Source organism: Ixodes scapularis, unplaced genomic scaffold (genome assembly GCF_016920785.2).
Source record: "Ixodes scapularis isolate PalLabHiFi unplaced genomic scaffold, ASM1692078v2 PGA_scaffold10__122_contigs__length_95168666, whole genome shotgun sequence".
NCBI classification, from domain to species: domain Eukaryota; kingdom Metazoa; phylum Arthropoda; class Arachnida; order Ixodida; family Ixodidae; genus Ixodes; species Ixodes scapularis.
In genome coordinates, this window is record NW_024609836.1 from 48,335,783 (window position 1) to 48,356,984 (window position 21,202).

A 21,202-nucleotide genomic window follows, 5' to 3' on the forward strand; every position below is an offset into this window, starting at 1 on the left:
CCTCGTGCTCTTCCTTTCTCCCCTCGCCCTCCATGCCCTCTACTCCCGTCCCGCCTTCCTAATGCTCGCCCTTTCTCTCTTCGACTGGCACTGCATTCGCCTGCACTGCACACAACTAGTGACACGGAGTACATACACTTCATGGTACCAGCCAAGAAAACAAGATAGATATTTAGTCAAATACAAACAAGGTGAAATAGCACTTGATGAATTTTTTAACAAGCAGCACTTTAAAATGCCGCTGCACATGGTATTAGATTATTCCACTAATACGCAGCTCGTACCCTGCTACACAGCTGCTGTTCCTATACACCTTTCCAAAAAAACGCTCCTAGGCCGCCGCAATGTTGCTGATGCTGATGCGACTCTCGTGCCCTTTATCAGCTAGAAATTTTCTGCCACTCTCTTAGACTGTGAAGACCCGCTCAGCGCAGTTCTCGACCTACATTTTTGCGGTTTTGCATTCAACGTTTTCTCGCCCCTCTTGAAAGTTTCCACTTAATTTTTTTTTGTGCGTGCTGCGTACCCTTTCTGTGTAATCTTCCATTGTGGGAAATAAGGCTGGTAAGTGCCTGCCATTCAAGCTTTTCTGCTTGACATTCACAGGAAACAAAGGAGGTGAAGGACGTCGAACGACCCTTGGCGCGATTTTGCAAACATTGTTTTCCCCAGATAATCCATGTAAAATCCTCAGTTATCTCCAAAAATAGTTGGCCAGGTTGGGGTGGGAAACGGGTCAGTCGCGTTCGTTCCTTTGCCTTGATGCTGTTGTGAAAAAAGGAAGCTCTCCTCAAAACGCGCCCCTAAACAAAGTCAGCTTGGATTCCGTCCGATCGTCAAGATGTGACTGTCGTCGACTGTGACTGTGTTATTTGAGATCTTTCTCAAATAAATTCTTTTCGGATAACGCTGCATCGTGTGGTACGTACAATATATTGTTTGAATGTTAACACTTTCTAAATTGTATGCCCGTGTACTGTCCATCGGTAAACACGTTATTTGAGGGCGTGAAAAATGCATGCCTTTCGGCTCTCTTCTGTTGTAATTTATTTTTGACAGCTAAGCGCTTTGTCGTCTGAAATGCGGTGAATCGCGCAGTGCCATAAAAACTTATTGTAAAAAAAGAAACACAAAAAACTAGAACTATACGTTCTAGTCGCATTCGTTCTTTCGCGCGCGTACCCCACAAAATTAGTTTATAGGTTTTTTATTGCTTTCTTTTTTTTTTTTTTTTTTCAAATGTGGTAGAATGCTTTTTCAGTGACCTCGGGAAAATACATGCACCATGAAACACAAAATACAGCGGGAAAAGATGAGAATTTAGCCGCCAGCAGTGTTTGAAACTGCGCCTATGCAGGCTGCACCTATCGAAATCACAGTCCACTCGGTTAGGGTTAGCAGGGACACCGGTGAGTCTAGCCTCAAATATAGTGAATGGGACCAAAAATGGTTTGCTGCCCCTGGGGTCAGGTGTTTTTTTGGAAAGGTGTATACAGCAGAGGGAGAGAGGGAATGTTAGTGTACCACTCCCCCCTCCCTCTCTCTCCCACCCGCCCCAACACACACACACACACACTCAGTCTTCGCAGTGCGACATCATTAATCGCACACTCTACGTCACACCTACAGCTTCGCCCCATTGCTGACACTCCCTTTCATGGCCTTCCTACGGTACGACCGACACCAAAGCGAGCAAGCAAGATTCGTGCAAGGCTCCTATATCTGGTGTTTGTGGAGAATAACATAGAGGACGAAAACAGGACGAAAACAGGACGTCCTGTTTTCGTCCTCTATGTTATTCTCCACAAACACCGTAACTTAACCAGCACGCTCCATTTCCACGAGTCCTATATCTTTTTAAAACTATCAGCACCTGCAGATTGGTGTGAAGTGCCGGGTCGTTGTCCCTGGCCGCCTTGATGCTGCTGGCTGGGGTCTGGATGCTGTTGCCCCACTCTGCCCTCTGGTAGTGGAGCGTTTCCTTCGGCTGCTGCTTCACCCCTTCCAGGCCTGCCAGGACCTTGGCCTGGAGCACGCTGAGTGCTTCCGTACCTGGATCCAGTCGCTAGTTTTAGCCTCTGAGTTGTTTTGCAAATGAAAATACTAGTGCCCCCCCCAGCCTCTCGGCCTTGTAATATGCAGAGAGTACAGACAATGAGGAGCTTCAAAAGGGCACATTTTTATATCAATAGTGAATCGACGCAATTTCGAGTCTTTTAACTGCTCACTCTCACAACTAGAACGAGAAGCCATGCAGTCCGAGAACCGCAGAATGCTTAAACAAACATGGCCGATGCTCACCGCTGTCGGCCTTGATGCCTGCAGGCATCATCAATGCCAACGGTAATTAGAGCCCACAGCATGTTTATCATTATTTGGTGCTCTTATTTTGAAGATACTGCTGGCCAACTTTTGAAGGCCAAGGCACGGTGTAAGCAGAACAATAAAACGACGATCAGCGTAGCAAATCAATACACATAAACATCCAGTAAAACGAGTAAGCAGTTTGGTTCTTGGAGTTTATTTTAACAAAGAAATGTGCATCAGTTGCACTAGAAAATGTGGCAAAAGAGATAATTCCCGTCAAGCTGCAGGGCAGCCCGTTCCACTCGCTAACAATACGCGGAATAAAGTAATATTTTAAAATGTCTTTCCTGCAAACGAGGTCACAAATCAGTTTCTCAAGCTTCCGTCTAGTGTCACGGCTCGCATTATATTATGCAAAGTGAAAATTTTAAGCGCTTTAATTCCTTCGACATGAGAACTCAAGCAGTCGAGATGCAGCATACAACGGTGAAACACGTGTTTTCTTTACCATACGAATTAAGTGGAATCTCATTAATTTGAACCCGAGGGGGACCAGAGCTTTGTTTGAATAATGCAAAGTTTAATTACTGGAAGTTTCCTTCCTAGAAACACATAGGACGGGACCTGCATGTTAATTTGAATTATCCGCGAGTTTGAATTAAGAAAGTTTGAATTAACAAGATTCCACTTATAAATGAACCTAAGGGATTTTTTTTTCATCTCCTCCAGCTGGTTTATACATGAGTGGAAATAAGGGTCCCATAAGATATCAGCATAATCACGTCAAGGACGGATTAGAGATTTATACGCCCTTAGCTTCGTTTCGGGGGTGCAGCACCTCATAGTTCTTTGCAGTGTTCACAGCTTTTTAGGTGCTTTGGCAATAACCTGCCCAATGTGAGAAGTCCAGCTTAAGTTAGATGTAATTGTAACACCTAGATACTTGCACTCACCGACTACTGCTAAAGCATTGGAGTTAATAGTGTAGGTAGAAAATAGCGGTTCCTTCTTCAGTGTTATTGACATTTCCTCGCATTTTTAATGTTCGAGTCCATTTGCGACTTTTGACATCACAAAAAGATCATTTCAAGGCTAACATCGAAACATTTTTTATTAGAAACGCGAGTTATTTTGGAAAACAGTATAAAGTCACCTGCAAAAAAACCGACACCGTATTGGGGGTTTATCTACCATCAGATCTTTGATAAAAACTAAAAAAAGCAGTGGTCCATGTACCGAGCCATTTCAAGACATGGCCGGTGATATTCCAGCGTTTTCACCAGGTTTAAGAACATTTCATTCGTAACTTTCCGGTCATGAAGAGTTACTACCTTTGGCGATAAGCATGAAACAATCTAGTCTGGCTCAATCCTGTCGGCATGTTTGATTACAACTGGCCAGCACACTTGTAGTCCTTCCCACATTTAGCTAATGACATTCCGTCAAAGACACAAAGAGTTTGCATACTCTCTAACCCAACCGTACTCAACTTGGTCGCTGTACACTCACAACAACCAAATGCTTGCTTCAAGTACGTAGTGAGCACTCGGACGAAAAGGGACGATGGTTACCAAGTACTTGCTGCACCCATCAGGAGATGGCGCCACGAGTACAACTCTCGAGCGTGACTCTGTTCTCTGCATCTGCGCCCACCCAGAATGTTGAGGGAATTCTTCTAATTTTTCACAGGACTGAAGCATACCCTCAGCAAACTTTTGAGCTCATTTCATGCAGGCACAGATTTTTCCAGCTCATTTTACAAAAAGCCCCTGAATTCCTAACACCCTATATATATTTTACATGCAAAATGGTCCGTGTAGAAAAATGAGGCAGTAAAAATGGCACAAAGCGAGAATTCCTGCCATGCATGGCGTACCATAGGCCCTCGCAACGTTCCCCAGCGCAGAAGCCGCCCCCTGCCGCACAGAGGGGATGCAGTCCTGGAGGTTGTCGAAGAAGAGAGGGTACAGCGCCTTCAAAGAGCTCCTGAAACAGAAGACAAAAAAGAAACTGCCTGCCTTAGACATTCCCTCAAATGCGGCGAAGGTCACTCGATAGGGTCTCTATCTAACGAGCAGCACTTGCTATCAGAAATATATGCAATGCGACATGTGGCGAAGAAATTGTGAACATCTAAAGGACTTCTTTTTTTTGTTCACAGACTTCTTTGTTGGGCGCATTGCATCACTTCTCTGAAATGTTGCCACGTCTACTTATTGTACTAATCCGTGGTATCGGTAAAACAATCATTTTACCATGCAGCAGAGGGAGAGGTGGGGGAGGGAAGTGGGGAGTGTTAGGCACCGCTCCAACACTCCCCCACATGCCTCTACTCCGCACGGCAATACGCCATTAGTCGCGTGCTCTACATTGTCAAACCAACAGCTGCACTCTGTTGCTGGCACTCTCTTCCGTGGTTGGATACGATGCAACCAACATGAGCAACAAGGCCCCCCCCCCCCCCCCCCCCCCCCCATGGAGGGTTCCCGTATGAAACTATCCTTTAAAAAAAATCACTCAGAGGCAACCCGAAACACGGCCTGCTCTTGTCTGTGCCACGAAGCAGAAAGCAGCTATTATGACATTGCAACACAGCTGCCAAATGCCTATCTCTTTTTAGACAGCAGTCAGACTGTGCCCTAGTATGACGACAGACTTGCCCACTGGACAGCGTGCACTGTAAGTGTCATAGACAGTCACAATCAAACGTAATTAAGGGGAGACTTTGGTCTTGAAAAACAAAAATAAAACTCAGGAAACTATCTTTCCAGACATTGTTGTTTTCTGTATAAGTTGCAGACAACATATTTTCTAATTATTACACTAAGAGAGTGCACATCAATTTAGTAGTTAAACGAATTCAAAGTCGCATATGTTCACAGGCATGTTTTGAAAAGTTGCTTCATAACTGATGTGACGCTGCCAGTGCCAATGATCAAAGTTCCTATTACACCATTGAAGGAGTTATTCTTGTCTTCCTGCAATGCAAGAGGTGAGAAAAAATGAAAGATGTTTACAAATGCCTGTAATGCGAAATTAGAACGCAGCTCATGAGGAGGAGGAGGGGAGGGTACAGAGGGGAGGGTATGCCCCCCTCCTCCTTTGTCCCCTCCCCTCTTCACAGTTTCCCTGCCAAATTTAGCTCAAAATTGATGCCACGTGACCTCAACACCAATTCAGTTTCCCCACTAAATTTAGCGGGGAAAATGATGTCACGTCACCTATGAACAAATTCAGTTTCTCCGCTAGATTTAGCAGAAAAATTGATAACATGTGACCTCGACACCAATTCAATTCCCTGCTAGATTTAGCGAGGAATCGAATTGGTGTTGAGGTCACATAACCCCAAATTCCCGCTAAATCTAGCAGAGAAACTGAATTTCTCCGCTACATCTAGCGGAGAAACTGAATCTGTCCACTACATCTAGTGGAGACACTAAATTTTCCAGCTAAATTTAGCGGGAAGCTGAATTGGTATTGAGGTCACGTGACGTCAACTTTCCCGCTAGATTTGGCATGGTTACGCCAACGCCAGAAAACCCAGAAACGGGCGCCTAAGAGCTGCGCTCTAAAACTTCTTTAGAGTGCCCTGCTTTCTATTCATCTTCCAACAAACCATGGTATCTTTTTTGCTATGCACACACACAGGTGCAGCAGTGTAGCCAGGAATTTTTTGGGGAGGGTGGGGTGGGGGGAGGGGGCTAAGGTGGCTGGAATATTCATGACTTGAGGTGCGGGGAGGGAGGGGGAGGAGGGATCGGGGGTTGGAATGCAGGTGTATATTATAGGGTCGTGTGGATTCCGGAGGGGGGTACTAAAGCATGATAAGCCCCTCCCCTGGCTATGCCACTGCACATATCGCCTGTCCTGTATACTTCTTGTCTTTTTTGCACTATTTTATATGTTTTACTAAGATGAACTAACTAGCCCAACAACGTACCCTACTAAACATATGACCCCCTTCTCTCAAGAAGAGATCAGAAAAAAAGCAGATTTTGGTTGCTTCTGTACTTCTTGTGAGAGAACTTTGAAGAGTTAACCATGTTGAATTAACCTGAGACGAAGGCAGTTTCAAGGTTTGGGAGTTTTCAGGGGAGGGGGATCTTTCGTATCAGAAGTTGGAACAAAGTTCAGAAGAGAAGGGGAGAGTGATCCTTTTGTTCAAGTTTAAAAGAGGATGGCTGTTGCCATAGTGTGTCGACCTGTAAGGTTGTCCCCATTCTTACATTGTGTGATGGTAGTTGTGGCACTTGAACTGTGTAGACTTTGCCCTCCTGTGTTGGTGGCAATGACCTTGAGTTTAAGATTATATAAAGAAGTGGATTGAACAAACGAGTTAGATGAGTCTGAGACATCATCATCTTTATTTTCTGTTCCTTCTAGATTCTGATGTTTCCCTTCTTCTCCAACCTCAGATTAAATCAACATGGCTAATACTCACCAGTTCGCCCGCACCCTTACTATATTTATTCAGAAGAGCTTTTACACAAGAAAAAATAAAAAGCAAATATATATGTGTTTTTCATACACACTGAAATTCTAAATTCTACTTGGAACATTGTTCACCCAGTTTAAAAATGGTTTTGTGGCCCTTTCTAAGCGTTCTATGTGTCCTTTCCAATGACACATCAAAGGAGACATTGTCCTTCGATGTGTCATAATCTGTTCCCAAGGACACATTGTAAGGCCCGATCTTGGACCTAAATCAGGCCCAACACTGCCGATATGGGTTTGAGATTTTGCCTCATGCTGACCCACAACTGGGCCTCACACTAGCCCTGCCTCAACCCCCTAATACGTTGTGTCCGAAAAACCTTACTTTGACTCCTCAGGATAGCAGAGCAGAAAGTTCCCGCAGGCAAGGCAGGCCGCTGTACAAACAAATGAGATCAGTCTTAGGATCAAACATGACACAAATTAGCCAACTTGTCAAGCCAAACTGGGGTAACCATGGCTCCAAGAGTAAGCAACTAAAGAAAGCTTCTGCTCGTTTCATTGACAAATAAAACTAGGTTTTATGAGCACAACGGGTTCTAGGCGAAAGTCAAAGTGAACATTCATATGAAGATGCCTCTTCACCCCACTAGGATTTGGATCATAGGTTCCTAATCTGGACCTTTAGGAATCTGGGAGTCCCCAAAAGGCTCCCAGAGGTTCCTCAGGCCCTCCAAAGGGTCTCAACAATCCATACCTTATATAAAGTGACTTTAGAGATTAAGTACAATTTGACCATACATAAGCATGGTCATGTAATGTACACAAGTCAATACATAACCATGCTTATGTATTACTGTGAGCCAACAATGCAAGTGTAATTCCACTAACACAGCTTTTAAGCTTCAGGATTGTTTTACTGCAAAGGCATTGAGACAGAGAGAGAGAGAGAGGGGCTCCTTTGCTAATTCAGAAACCATTCTCTGTCTCAACTTACAATGTACCGCAATGGACACCACAAGCCACAGGAGCCAATTCATGGCTCTGGGCGTGTCACGTGACCCTCTGGTTGGGCGGAGCGACGAGAGGAGGTTAAAGTCGCATGGCACACGCAGAGCACGGGATTGGCTAACGTGACTCGTAGCTTCCATTATGGTAAAGTGTCAAATGAAACACAAGATGGCCATGAATTTTTTGAGAGTAGGAACTTTAAGGGTTTGTGTTCCAAATTACGAGCCTTCATTGACTCTGCGTCGTTGCTTAATGCTGCTAATATATTGACTAGCAACATATTTTCGCTTGAGATAGAGGAAAGTTGAAAGCTACAGCTAGAGTTGTCACAATAGTGGCACTATAGTGGAATTCAAGAAGTTGCAAAAGCCGACAAATATCCAGTTCGTGCCGACGGCTTGGGCTTAGGTTTTGGTTTTGCTGGACGCACCATCTCTGACGGCCCAGGACTCGTCCTGAAAGCAGACGACCAGCGTGTCGAGAAGTTTTGGTACGAAAGGTCTCACAGCATCTTGGTTAATCTAAAAAAGAAAACAAAATTAATGTTTCAGAATGTTAATGATTTCACAGCTGATCCACCCGGCTTTGAACAAAATGGAGAGCAATTTGTTGGCCCAGAAACCATAATTCCCCCATCCATGAAATATTTTGGAATCCAGCGATTTTGCGAAATGCCAATGCGATTTTTCAGAATTAGCGCTTTCAAAGCCTAAGAAAACTGTAAATTTTAGATTGCCTGCTTTGCCTGGGTCTGATCAAATAACTTTGTACCGCTCCTTTCATTCAAAATTTATCTTTTAAAGTAATTTTAAACTAAGCACCGTGCACTTCAGAATACCTTAAAAGAACTGTCTATCTCTTCGGTGTTCAATATGACAAAAAACACTAAAAGAACTGTTACTCCTAAAATGATAGATTCTATGGTTTCTAGATTCCAGAAAGAGTCCCAACATGTCATTAAAATTGTAGAAGGCCTCACAATTTTGCATAGAAAACCCATGGGAACCACTGTATCATACCCATAGACAATAATGTCTCAAAAGGCACTTAGAGTAATGACAGAACACATTGTAAACACTCTACATAAATAGGTATTTTCTCTCTCAAAAGATTTGCTGGGAACACCCTGGATGGATGGACCTTTCACACTAGTTATTAGCAGTTGCCATCCAAATACTAGAATTAATAAGTAAAACGTAAATCAAAAATGAACATTAGAAAAAAGTGTATTTCATGCGTGCTCACATTTTTTGTAGTAAATGGTCCCTTTGCTCATTTAACTTGTGGTTATTAGTGCAAGTTCCCAAAGGAATGGGAGAAACAAACTCGATATGTACATAAAGGGGTTTTAAGAAGACTCGTCGTTGTGACTGGAATATCAATTTTACCTAACGAAGGATCGATGCTAAACCCGAGTGTGAGTTTGAGAAGCAATATGCTTATTTTAGAAACCGAGACAGCACCTTGGAGGCTAGTTCGGCGATGCAGGCACATGCGGCTTCTCTGATGGCGTGATTCTCGGCCGAAGTCTGAGAGATGTAGTAATCCACCTGACGAAATCCAAACACGAGAAAGTAAGACTTTGCAAACCCGGCGGCACTAGAGACGATGGTTCTGCTGTCAACTTAACGAAGCTACTATGTGGTTTTGCTGCTGGCATGCATCAACATAAATTTACAACTGAGTTGCAAAGCTTACGACATGTGCACTATCACCTTTGCTCGAGGTCGGCGCACCAGTGAAAGCCCTCAAAAGAAGGTTTCATGTGTGTGTGATGTAAAGGGTGTAGCTCCTATACTCCATTTCACATAGTAAAACCAAGGCTTCAGGCATGTATGCATAGCTTCAGAGTGCTCACGGCTAAGACATTCCAAGGCAAGAGGTTTGCACCTTAGTTCTGGCTCTCCTACCACTGAAAGGCAAAATTAGATATTACAGCCGACTCTCATTAATTCAAACCCTCTTAATTCAAACTTCTGGATAATTCAAGCTAACATGCAGGTCCCATCCTATGCGTCTCTGTGAGAGGAAACTCCCGGTAATTCAAACTTCGCTTTATTCAAACAAATTTTTGGTCCCCCTCAAGTTCGAATTAATGAGATTCGACTGTATAAAAAGCTACCTACTCAAAAAAAGTAGTCAATAATATCAAATTAAATAAGATCACAGCTCCCCCAAAATTGCTACCAAATTACACACGACATCACCAGACTGTTTTGGCTATTCCCCTAGCAGTGAAAGTGTCAAAATGGATACCTACACAAATACATAACGTAGAATACAGCACATCCGCCCATTCCACATTAAGCACCCATTCCCAAATTTGTAAGATCTGAGAAAATATGCACAGTACATTTATATGTAAAATTGATGACCGGACAAGTGCCCATCCCCCATTTTTTTGTGATTATCTCCAAAGTTTGAGTAGGCGCTTGTCCGGTATTTTACGGTATGGATGAGCTATGCAGACAGTTTTCCTTTTGTCACAGTTCTATGTTTGATCTGTCGTGGGATGCTAAAAAACGTGAAAGCTCCCTCCAAACTTTTTTTAAGTGCCTTTATGGGACACATGTTACAAAATATATCACCCCCCTCAAAAAGCTTTAACAAATTTAGCAATATTTACGTTGTAGCGATTCCAAAATGAGCTTCTATTTCAAGGTCAATACAAAGCGCAGGCTTCATCTGCTTCTTCCACAGGGGTTGCGATGTCAGAATGCCAAGCTCTTATTGGCTGATTGAAAAAAAAATAGTGGGTAGACCTCAAAACATCTAGCATTGAGGTTTACCCAGTATCCTTCCAATCAAAGCCAATCAGAGCTCAACATCATTCTGACATCATCACAAGAAGCAGACAACTTGCTCTCTGTATAAGGCACTTAAAATGGGGGGAGAGGGGGAAGGGGGGGGGGGGGGGGGGGAGTTCACTGCCCCTTTAAAGGGCAACTCTGGTCAATATTTTTTATTTAGGATTTCGACTGTTTTCAGCTAAGGCAGTGTTCCTCAATTACAAGGTATCCATTTTTTTTTTTATATACTGTATGTAATTTTATGAATATTACAGCTCAATGTTTGGTTTCGGACATCTATGGCAAAACCGAAACTATCTGTTAGAGGGATGGCAACACTGATCATCAACCGTACGGCCGCGACGTGACGTCGGAAGGGTGCTGCACCAATGTTCTTTGTGTAAAAGCTAACCCGCTTGCCGCTCGCTAAAGAGCAGCTATTCGCATCTTTAAAATCGGTTTTAGTAGAGTATGTGGCTTCACTCTGATGTAACATTTCGACTGTGATCCCATTCCATGCCACTAAAGCAATACCAGTTATTTATTTTAGTTTTGTTTCCGACTGGAGTTGCCCTTTAAAGAGATGCTTAAAAGATTTGATACTCCGGAAACATCTAAAAATGCCAGTGTATTGAAAACCGGAACTGACCACACGCGTGATGTGCCTCTGCACCAGTTCCCGTCCTTCCGTCTTGGCGATGCGGCGCCACGTCTCCTGTGAGTAGATCCTGACTCCATCCGCTGTGTAGTATCTGAAAACACCACACTGTTAATCCACCTGCAGCTCAAATTACACTGCCATAACGCGCTCACGTCCATGAGGTTGGAAACGTCGCTCGCCAATGGCAAAGAAGCTTCTTAGCGCGAGCCTCGGTCAAAGCTTCGTCGGGAAACTGCGGTTCACCATTTCCTCAAGTCGATTACCACATTTTTGAATGCGAAACGTTCTTTGGATAGTTGCTCCGAATTTTCTGAAGCCGCGTTCCGTGAAGCCGTGGCCTGTGATGTCACGTGACTTCAGTTTGCCCGCTAAATTTAGAGGGAAAATTGACGTCACATGACCTCAGCAACAATTTAGTTTCCCCGCTGAATTTAGCGGGAAAAATTATGTCCCATGACTTTGAGTCATGTGACCTATACACAAATTCAGTTTACCCGCTAAGTTTTGTGGGAAAACTGACACGTGACCGGCCACGGGCCGTCATTCGCCATGCTCTGTGGACACAGGCCGACCCAACGAGGAAAGTCAGTGGGGTAGTGAAGAGTGGAGACACCTGGAGGCACAGCTCAAGAAGAAATGCCCAGAGGTTACTAGTGCTAAACCAAGAACATTTCACAGAGCAACACATTTGCAGGGCAAATTTGCCCTGCATATTTCCGGTCTATAAGCTGCACGGTTTTAACGGGCAAGGCCATAAGGACCAACGCATCCTGCACGCCTCGCAAAATTCTAATTCCAGACGTACATACCTGAAACTGGGCATATAAAATTTGTTTCGCAAGAAGTTTTATGTTCACTTCTTTAGACCTCAAGTCAGAGGTGGCGAAATGTTAGAAATAAGATAAAAACGGCAGCCGTCTGCTTACTGGTTTGCAAGTTTGCTCCCAGGTGGCTTGCTGAACACAGAAACGCTGAGAATGCCTAGTAGAGGCTGGCAACAAGCCGGATAATCGCGATGAGCAGTAACTTTAACTGTACAGTCAAACCCGTTTATAACGAACAGCAGAAAACGCCACGATCAGTTCGATATAGCAAGTAGTTCGATATAGCAAAAAATATTTACCATGAACTTACACGATGAGTTCGTTGTAAGGTAAGAGCTCCTCTTTCTTTCTCATCTCTTCATTTGTGCCTTGTAACAACTCGTTGTAAAGTTTTTTTGTTTTTTTTTATGAGTGTTGAGTTTGTTTTTTTAGCTTATTTCTCCTTCTGAATCGCTTCTTTTCTTAAACAACCGCTTTAAGATGAAATTTTTTTTTTGTTTTTTGTGCGCGCGTGCAGGGTATTTTTTTAGCTTTCTCTCTTGAATCGCTTCTCTTCGCTCAATTATGTTCGCCACTTGAGCTTTTGGAATATTCTTTCTTTCCTACTTCTTTTTTGGGAAAAGGACAGGCCAGAAGACGATTGATTGTATGCACGTTTTTGGAATTGTTCCCGGGGGGAAAAAGTTCAATATAGCCAATGTGTTCTTCGTTATAAAACATACTTCTTACATGCATTTTTGTTTAAATTTTCTGTGAGTTCAATATTGACAATAATTCGCTGTACGTGGGTTCGTTCTAAACAGGTTTCACTGTAAATATATGAATGATAACCGCCTGGGAGCAAGCTCGCAAACAAGTATGCAGATGGCAAACACCCAGCACTATAGGACATCAAAAATGCACGACCGCCGTTTCCGCACCTCTTTTAATATCTTGCCACCTCCGAGTTGAGCTTTACAAAAAATTACACAAAAAACTTTTCATGAAATGGCGTTCGTGAGCAGTTTCAAGTATGTATGACTAGAACCCGAAGTTTGCAAGGCGTGCCAAATGTGCCGGTCCTTACGGCCTCCACCCGGTGCAAGTCACCATTCTCATGTTCGTACACAAAGGTCACAGATTTGCAATCGACTGCAACCGAGTGCATCGTCGTCTCTCAACCTCAATCAATAGTACTACGTTGTATAAAAAACCTTCAGCGTACTGACCACACAGCACAGTTGTTTTTTAAACCCAGTCTTCTTACCATTAGTCATCTATTCCTCCTTAAACTTTCAATGCATTATATAATGAAATAATTACCAGTCCCATTTATCTCACGCACTTCTTCAAAATAATACACAATACATTTGACATGCTCTTTTAAAATACCTCGGTCTAGGGCGAATTATGGACATCACCACTTAGCATACCTAATACTGGATTTCTTAAAAAAACATCTTGTCGTTATGGAAATAATTTCGGACTGTGCTTCAAACCATAGCTTCAAAAATAGAATAAAACCGTACCACATCATGTCGAGTAAATACTTTCAGATAGTGTTTTCATTGCTTTTGAGTTGTATTTAATGGTTTACCTTGAATTTCCTAGGAGTTAAGGGGGGACATGGGCCTAAATTTTAAATTTTTCGGAAAAAATTCATTTTTTAATTTTGAGGTTTTCAGTTTTAGAAACTAATTATACACCCTTACACCAAATTTGATGATCATACGCCAAATAGTTACGTTGATATAAAATATTTTCAACACATTGTAAGGCAGTAACAAAGTAAAGGAGTTCAATGTTTGAATGCATTTTTCTCAGTTCCACTTTTTGCTGCAAATTTCATACCAAGGAATCTTTTGTTCGAAGGTGAAAGTATTCTGTTACCACAATCAAGATGTTTCTTAACTTAAATTTACTCAGGAATCAGGCTATCTACTTTATTTTGTTTTAAGTTGAAGTCCTCAGTGAGAAAAAACTAAGTTTTCAAAAATTGACAGATGACAGATATGCATCTCATAGTTTGAGGTAATAACTCTTCCTGAAATATTTACATTTAAGTTATTAAAACTAGATAGCCCGAGGTCCCATATCCCCCACTTTACATTCAAGCAATCAAAATGGTGCTTAATAGCTTGATTTGCATATCATAGATTTCTTAATGAAAAGTGACACATCATCTTATGCAGGTATGTAAATTTGTCCTAGAGAGCTGAAAGTTTGCACAGTACACCTACATCTGAAGCTAAATCTCCCCTGCAAATTTCATTCCAATCACTTGAGTAGTTCAAAAGTTTGACCTCTAGCCAGTGTCCCCCCTTAAGACAGGCATGGACGATTGTATAAACTCTTTACAAAATATGCTAATCTGATTGTTGATCTGCTACTGCATCTTTTCGTACTTCTTTAATGTGCATTGTTTTTGTTTTTGCCTGCTGAGCAGCATAAATGGGTAATAGGGCCACGTCAAGCAGAATCAATCTGTCTTTTTCCCTGTTACCCTAGACCTAGCGTCTGAATAAATGAAACCAATTCGATTCAATTTAAAGGTTCAAATAAAATGCACTACGATTTAAATTGATATGTTCAAAAATGTAAAATATTCACAGTTACCTAACTCTATAGTCGGTGACAGGTAAAAAATTCAGCAGATTCTCCACCTCCAGTTCGAGCTTTTCACCTTTGATAACACTTTGTTGCACGTGCAGCTAAAACCTAGTGGAAAGCAATGAGCACGTTATGGAGGCGAAGCTCCTAGTAAATTTTAAGGTTGTCACCGGCCATAACCAATTCTGGAATTAGAAGAGAAAAAAGAAGGGCGTTTTCTTCGGCATGGCCACATTTTTGCTAGTTTAACAACAATTCTCAAAGTTTAGAAGCCAAATTTCGTGAAAACTTATACGACCGCTGGCGAAAGCGCATACAAAACCTTAGGGAAAGTTCCCAAACTTTCCGGAGAACCTCCAAACTCACCGATTAAGGCACATCTGAGGCAGGAGCTCGGGAAAGAATGGCTCTCGGTCCTTTTCCGAAAAGGACAGCAGGAACTTGCGCGTGGCCTCCGAAGATGCAAGGCGAACCTGTCGCAAAGTGTGCCTCCGTTTCACGCCAACAAGTTCTCCAACTTTTTTACCGTCGAAAAGCAGGACAGACGACGAGCGTTACCTGACTCCAGTTGTCGGCAAGTCCGACGGCCAGACACCTACTCACTCGGTGGCCAAGGTGGTCCGCTGAAAACGGATTGCTCGGTCCGACGGCTGAACGGGAGAGAAAAAAACACAAAGGAAGGTTACTTTGCCAAATCTGTGAAAGCTGTAGTTTGTCGGTGCATATTCAGTTTTTGCCGGGGCAACGTTGGTTCAACAAACGAGAGGCGGGGAGAGTCCAGTTTAATGCTATAGACCTTTTCCGCTTACTCTCGCCCCCGACTGCCAAGTAGGCATATCCGGTATGAACGACGAAAAAATATGAAAACGTTTCAACCTGCAAATAGTAAAAAAATAGAGGGGAGACAAAACGAGGATGGGTGATGATAACGCTTATCTCCTTAATGCATTCAATTGACATGGTGACAGCATAACAATGTGTTCGCCCATACCGGAAGCGACGATTTTCAAGATGGTGGCACCCTTGTGAAAAATGTCTTGGGCGGTTACCAGCTCTGATCGCGGATCGGCAGGACTCTATAGATACACAAAATGCCGAAAAATATTATAGAAGGTGGGAAGTGCTCGCTGGAGGCGGGGCAACTGAAGTACCCTCCTGCTGTTCTCATCCTGTCAGTAACCACAGTACACAAAAATTTCACGTAAAAGCAGACAGATCTGAATGAAAGCAGAAAAGTGGAGCACTGCAGGGAATAAAACGTGCAACTCTGTTTCGTTTTGTAGTAGTTTGAACCTCTTGTGCATTGCAATTGCATATTTGCTTAGAAAGGTGGGCTTCATATTTAAAACGGTATCTATACTGCTGCACACGATCACATAGCTACACAACTAGCAAGGCGGAGAATACCACAAACAGTATCCACATTGTTCTGCAAATACGCATAGCTACATAGCTATGGAACTAAAAAGGTTCACTTCGCTCTGACGAGTACCAACATTGCTCTGCAGATATGTGTAGCTACAGGGTTATGCATATAGCGTACAGTCAAACCTCGATATAACAAAGTGAGTAAAATTCTGAATTTACTTCATTACATTGAAATTTCACTACATAGAAATTCGGGGCAAACGTTAAAGAAAGTTTCCACAAATGTTCCTTGGGTGCACAAAACTCACCGAGGATGCCTTTATTTCAGTTGAAAGTAGTCAGTCATCTTCCTCTGGGCCACTCTTGACATTATTATTGGCATCACTCGGCGTTCGCATAGCCAGACAGCCTGCATCGCGTCTTCGTCTTGCTGTGTGCTCGTGAACCGCCTCAAGACATTGATCGCGTCCACCATTTCACTGTTACTGGGAACATCGCAGGTGTCTTTCCCATCAGGCTCGATGTCGTCCGCGTCTTGCGAGTTCCCACAAACATTGCTAGTTATCGCCTCATCGGTCACTCGCTCCGTCTCAATGACAACAGAGTCGGCGTATAGAAAGTCGTCGAGGTCGACGTTGTCAGGGGCGGTTCCATCCCCTTCAAGGCTCCATCTCCCAGGACAACAAGAAATGCACGCTTTCAGTTAGGCCTCGAAATGAACTACACAGCGCGAACGAAGCCGACAGACGAAACGGCAGTGGTTCTCGTGGACATTCTGTACACCACACTCACCAGATTCAACCCGTTTAACTCTTTGCACTTTATTGGGGGCCCGTTTCAGCTCGTGTGCTTCCCAAAATCTTCTTTGGGGCCCAAAATTGTGTGCCGAATTGTCCATGAAACTTCGTTACATTGAAATTTTCGCAAACGAGACTTCGTTACGTAGAGGTCAAAAATACATAGCGTGCATACACCTGCGGTTAGAAAAAGTTGTGCACTTCGTTACATCGGGGGTTTCGTTACATAGAAGTTTGTTACATCGAGGTTTGACTGTATATGTATACAGGGCTACGGAACATGAAATACGAAAGCTGTCTACTATGCTATGTAGCTATTCATAACTACAGTAGTTATGGAGCTAAAAGGATGGGTTTCACTCCAGATGGTCCCTACATTGCTACGCAGTTAAAGACTGAGCTTCATTCCAAACAGTATGCGCACTGCTATGAAACTATGCGCCACCTTTATATGCAATGCTTGCAACGAAGTTAAAACAAATTCCAAACATCCAATCAGACAGTAAGTGCCTATTTGTTTCCACCGATCCACCCAACCGATATAAGTCGTACATTTACCGGCAGTTTTCAGTAAACAATGAAAAACAGCAACATTAAAGAGTTCAGGAGAAACTACTCCCACCTCTGTCCACCTTAGCAGAGAAAGCACTGGAGGGGAGGTCGCCTCCTCTCCGGCGTTCACTCGACTAAAACGAAAATAGGTGGGAGGAGCTTCCCCCAAACCCTTGACCTGTTGCCAACTATAGTTTCATACGCTATTTTTACTACCGTAAAACACCAAGCGTCCACCCATGTCGTAGTAATCAACCATCACCTGCTTTTTAAACATTTTAAACATGGGCAAAAAAAACATCAGGCGCCCACCCCAACAAGCTTCAGAGCCTGCTGAGCCGAACGAGACGCCCCTCCGCATTACCTGCCTGCATCGCCGAGAAGCAGGTGCAAAGCTGCAAAGCTTCACAAGCACGCGTAAGTGTGAAGCGGCGAAGCTCGGCGCAAGAACGTCGGCGCAAAGCAGGCTACGAGGCTGCATAAAAAATTAAGGGTTCGATCAGACCCTCTGCCGCTCCTTTGTACTATCTCGTCGAATCGAACCACGAGCCCCTTTTGCTTTTCTACTTTAGGACGTAACAAGCACCCGTCACCATTCTTTCGCGATCATTGCGAGCTTTTGCTTGTGCGCTTTTCGTCGGGTCTAAATCTCCAGTCATGATGCTTGTATGTCGCTGCAGACGTGATCGCAGAATTATCTCTGAAGACTCCTCAAGCATGTTTACTTCATACGTACAAATGCTTCGATCGTGTCCACAGACAGCTTTTGCACGACCAACGTGACGGGACCATCATACAAGGAAGACGTGCGCCTAAAACTGTCTGCAGATTGTCTCTTGTGCGATGTGACCGCAAGTATGAGAGAGGTTGCAGTGTAACGAACACAAAGACTCACCTGCACAACAGGCCACGAGAGAAGACACGACGTAGAATGTAGTCTCCCGCACGAAGCGGCTCACGTGCTGCGCCGTTCTGAAGAGCAGCTCCAAGATCTTCGGGTCGACGAAGGGCCCAAAGCTCGACCCGCAGCCCTCGACCATTGACTGAAGGCACCTGGAGCCGTTTGCATTTTCCCGCTGAGTCGACGCGTCACGACATGCTTCCCGGGCACCCAACGAAACAAAAACAAGAATCCATTCCGAAATTTGACGGAGCAAACGCGTTCATCCTCTTCTAGGAAAAACTACAATTATAATTAACTCAGGGTATGAGGCAAGCACGTAGCCAGGGGGAGCCCGGGCCCCCCCCCCCCCCCCCCCGAAAACTTCCACTTTGCTGGGACCTCCTCTCTCCCCTCCCCCTCATACAGCATTTTGTCATGGGCGCCCCCCCCCCCCCCCCCCCCCCACACCAAGCAAAATCCTGGCTGCGTGCCTGGTATGAAGTGACGGTTAAATGTAACCATAAATAGGTTTGTACAAACATTTGAAACCCTCAACAATTGATTACAATATAGCGGTGCTTTCGATTCAACAGTCGATTTGGGTAGAGCACAGTGATCTCCACGCTTGTTTTTGCTCCGATCGTGCCGCTGTTTGAAAAGTGAGCAATAATTTCTAGTGCTCCTTTACAAGTCCTCATATTGGATTCTTCTTTGAATATGTGTAGAAATTGGAAGCACACAAAAAACAAAATTTAAGCCAAGAATTTAATTTCATTGTTTCGACTTCTATTGAGCAGAGGGTATTTACTGTTTTGAACTTGTTGCATTTCATTTTTCTGGCCTTATGTAAACCCATATGGAAACTTTTGGACGTATAATAAATAATTAAAAGAACTGTGATTAAAATAACAGGTAATGAGTGTCTCAAATTCCATTGAAATATTATTTCACACTTGGCATGCAAACCAAATGAATAAATTAATAAAACAGAAATGAGACACAAGCCTTCTCTTTCTTCAGTACGTACTATAAACACATACAAAATTTAAAATAGGGATTGTTACAGTGAAAGTGCCTCATGCAAAGTTAGAAAAAAAAAAAAGAAGGGTGGTAAGTTTATAATAGGAAAACATCTAATGCAATGAAAGACCCAGCCATGGGTACACTCAGGCACGTAGCCAGGATTTTGTTTCCGGGGGTGGGGGGCCACCCATGACAAAATGCTGTATGAGAGGGAGGGGGGAGAGGAGGCCCCAGCAAAATTGAAGATTTCAGGGGGAAGGGGGGGGCCTGGGCCCCATGGGCCCTCCTTTGGCTACGTGCCTTAGTACACTATATGCCCATCTAGCAAACAGAGCATGACCTCTGCAAGTTACCTTTCACCCCCTACATTTGGTCAATGCTCTATATGGACCAAGCACTCGTTCCACTCAATGCAGATTAAATTATACGCCACAAGTTATTGTACATTATTCCAAGAAATGAATGCATTACTTGACGTTAGTCTCGAGGTGTCGCCAGCCAGCTGTGTTCAGGAGGATACGTGCAGCACTCGACATTTCTTGCTGAAAGTGTGACAAAAGACGTTGCGAAGTTCAGGATGGCTCAAAGGGAGCTGTTGTGTCATCTCAAGTAACGACAAGCTCCGAAGGGAGCAGGTTTCTAATGTTCATTCCGGGTGTTTAGGAGAAAAGAGAACAGTGTTTTTCTTGCTGCAAAAATTGACTATGCGTTGGCGACCGCCCAGACGTTGTCCAAATGTAGCGCTGTACTCCATTTCACGATAACTGCGCAAACTCTGGAAGCCAGGGCTCCGCGACCCAATAAGAGCAGCGGAGCGAGGCACGTGACAGGACGTCACAGGACCATTTGTGCCCCTATGCCAAATGTGATGCACAAGGCCCGGAGGAACCGGCTGTCGTCTGCTAGCCAAGAGTCACCTGCTCCGAAATCGACCAATTTTGGATGAACGTCCACCGCAGCAAAATTTCCATCCGCTAGAATGGCAAGCATTTTGGGAACAGTTCATGAGACAACCATACGCTCAATTTAGTCGTCAATCTGTGACGGGTGCTGATGCCAGGGCACAGTGCAATGTTTTGAGCTGAAACGGCCAATCACACGACTGCAATTGCTGGCAATTGCCAACGGAAACGGCGCTACAAGGAGAGAAAAGATTGGGAGCAGTTACGGATGTGACGCCACTTTTTGGATTTAAATATAATTGAAACTCATAAATTTGTGATAATTTATTCTTCACTCTTCATATCTTCTCGTTTGAAGCGCGCGAGCTCAATTGCCGCTAAAAGAAAAAGAAGCCTAGAACTACTTTTTGCCACGGACGGCGCTGCTGTTGTGGCGGTAATGAGGCCTCCGTGACCTTGACCATAGAGTGTTATCATGTGCCCTGTTCCAGCGCTCTTATTGGGTTGTGGGGTCCACATTCTTCACAGCTCGTCAATTTACCATGAAACGAAGTACAGTGGTTGGGACCACACGCAAAAGTTTCAAAACTTGCCATAATCAGATTCAAAAGTAACAACAATTCTCGGAAATTTTATATGAGAAAATGGCAGCCAACAAAGCCCCAAACAAGTGGAGATGAGTGAAACCCTGGCATCCGGTTCCAACAGCTGGCAATATGTTTTTTGCCGGAGTTTGAGCGTGCCACAAAGCGAAGTTTATCTTTGCAAAAAAACCACAGGGTTCTCTTATTTCTCCAAATGCAGAGCATCACAACTTTTAAACCTCTAGTCTCTCTCACTTAAAGAGACACTGAACCTAGAGGGAAAAAAAACTTTTTTTCCACCTGTTTACTACCGGCATAATTCTAAATAAATGTCTCAAAAAAAAAAATAATAATTTTTTTTTTTTTGCTTGATGTTTAGGGTACAATATGAATTTTTCGATTTGCGGGTGAAATTGAAATTGTATCCCTGTGGGATCATAATGATGATAGCGTCTGTACCCAACTAGTGTGTGCTCTG

At 43.6% G+C, this 21,202-nt stretch overlaps 1 protein-coding gene across 1 annotated transcript in view; it reads right to left on the reverse strand.

The window, feature by feature from the left end:
• Positions 1-21,202, reverse strand: part of LOC8043914 — a 49,329-nt gene that overhangs the window by 21,833 nt on the left and 6,294 nt on the right. The window contains exons 3-12 of the mRNA XM_029991115.4: positions 19,710-19,780; positions 18,228-18,385; positions 15,174-15,265; positions 14,982-15,088; positions 11,191-11,293; positions 9,216-9,302; positions 8,183-8,273; positions 7,127-7,178; positions 4,184-4,293; positions 1,874-2,052 (exon numbers count right to left, since the gene is read on the reverse strand). Of these exons, the coding sequence (XP_029846975.2) occupies positions 1,874-2,052; positions 4,184-4,293; positions 7,127-7,178; positions 8,183-8,273; positions 9,216-9,302; positions 11,191-11,293; positions 14,982-15,088; positions 15,174-15,265; positions 18,228-18,385; positions 19,710-19,780 (1,050 nt within the window). The remainder of the gene's footprint in view (positions 1-1,873; positions 2,053-4,183; positions 4,294-7,126; positions 7,179-8,182; positions 8,274-9,215; positions 9,303-11,190; positions 11,294-14,981; positions 15,089-15,173; positions 15,266-18,227; positions 18,386-19,709; positions 19,781-21,202) is intronic.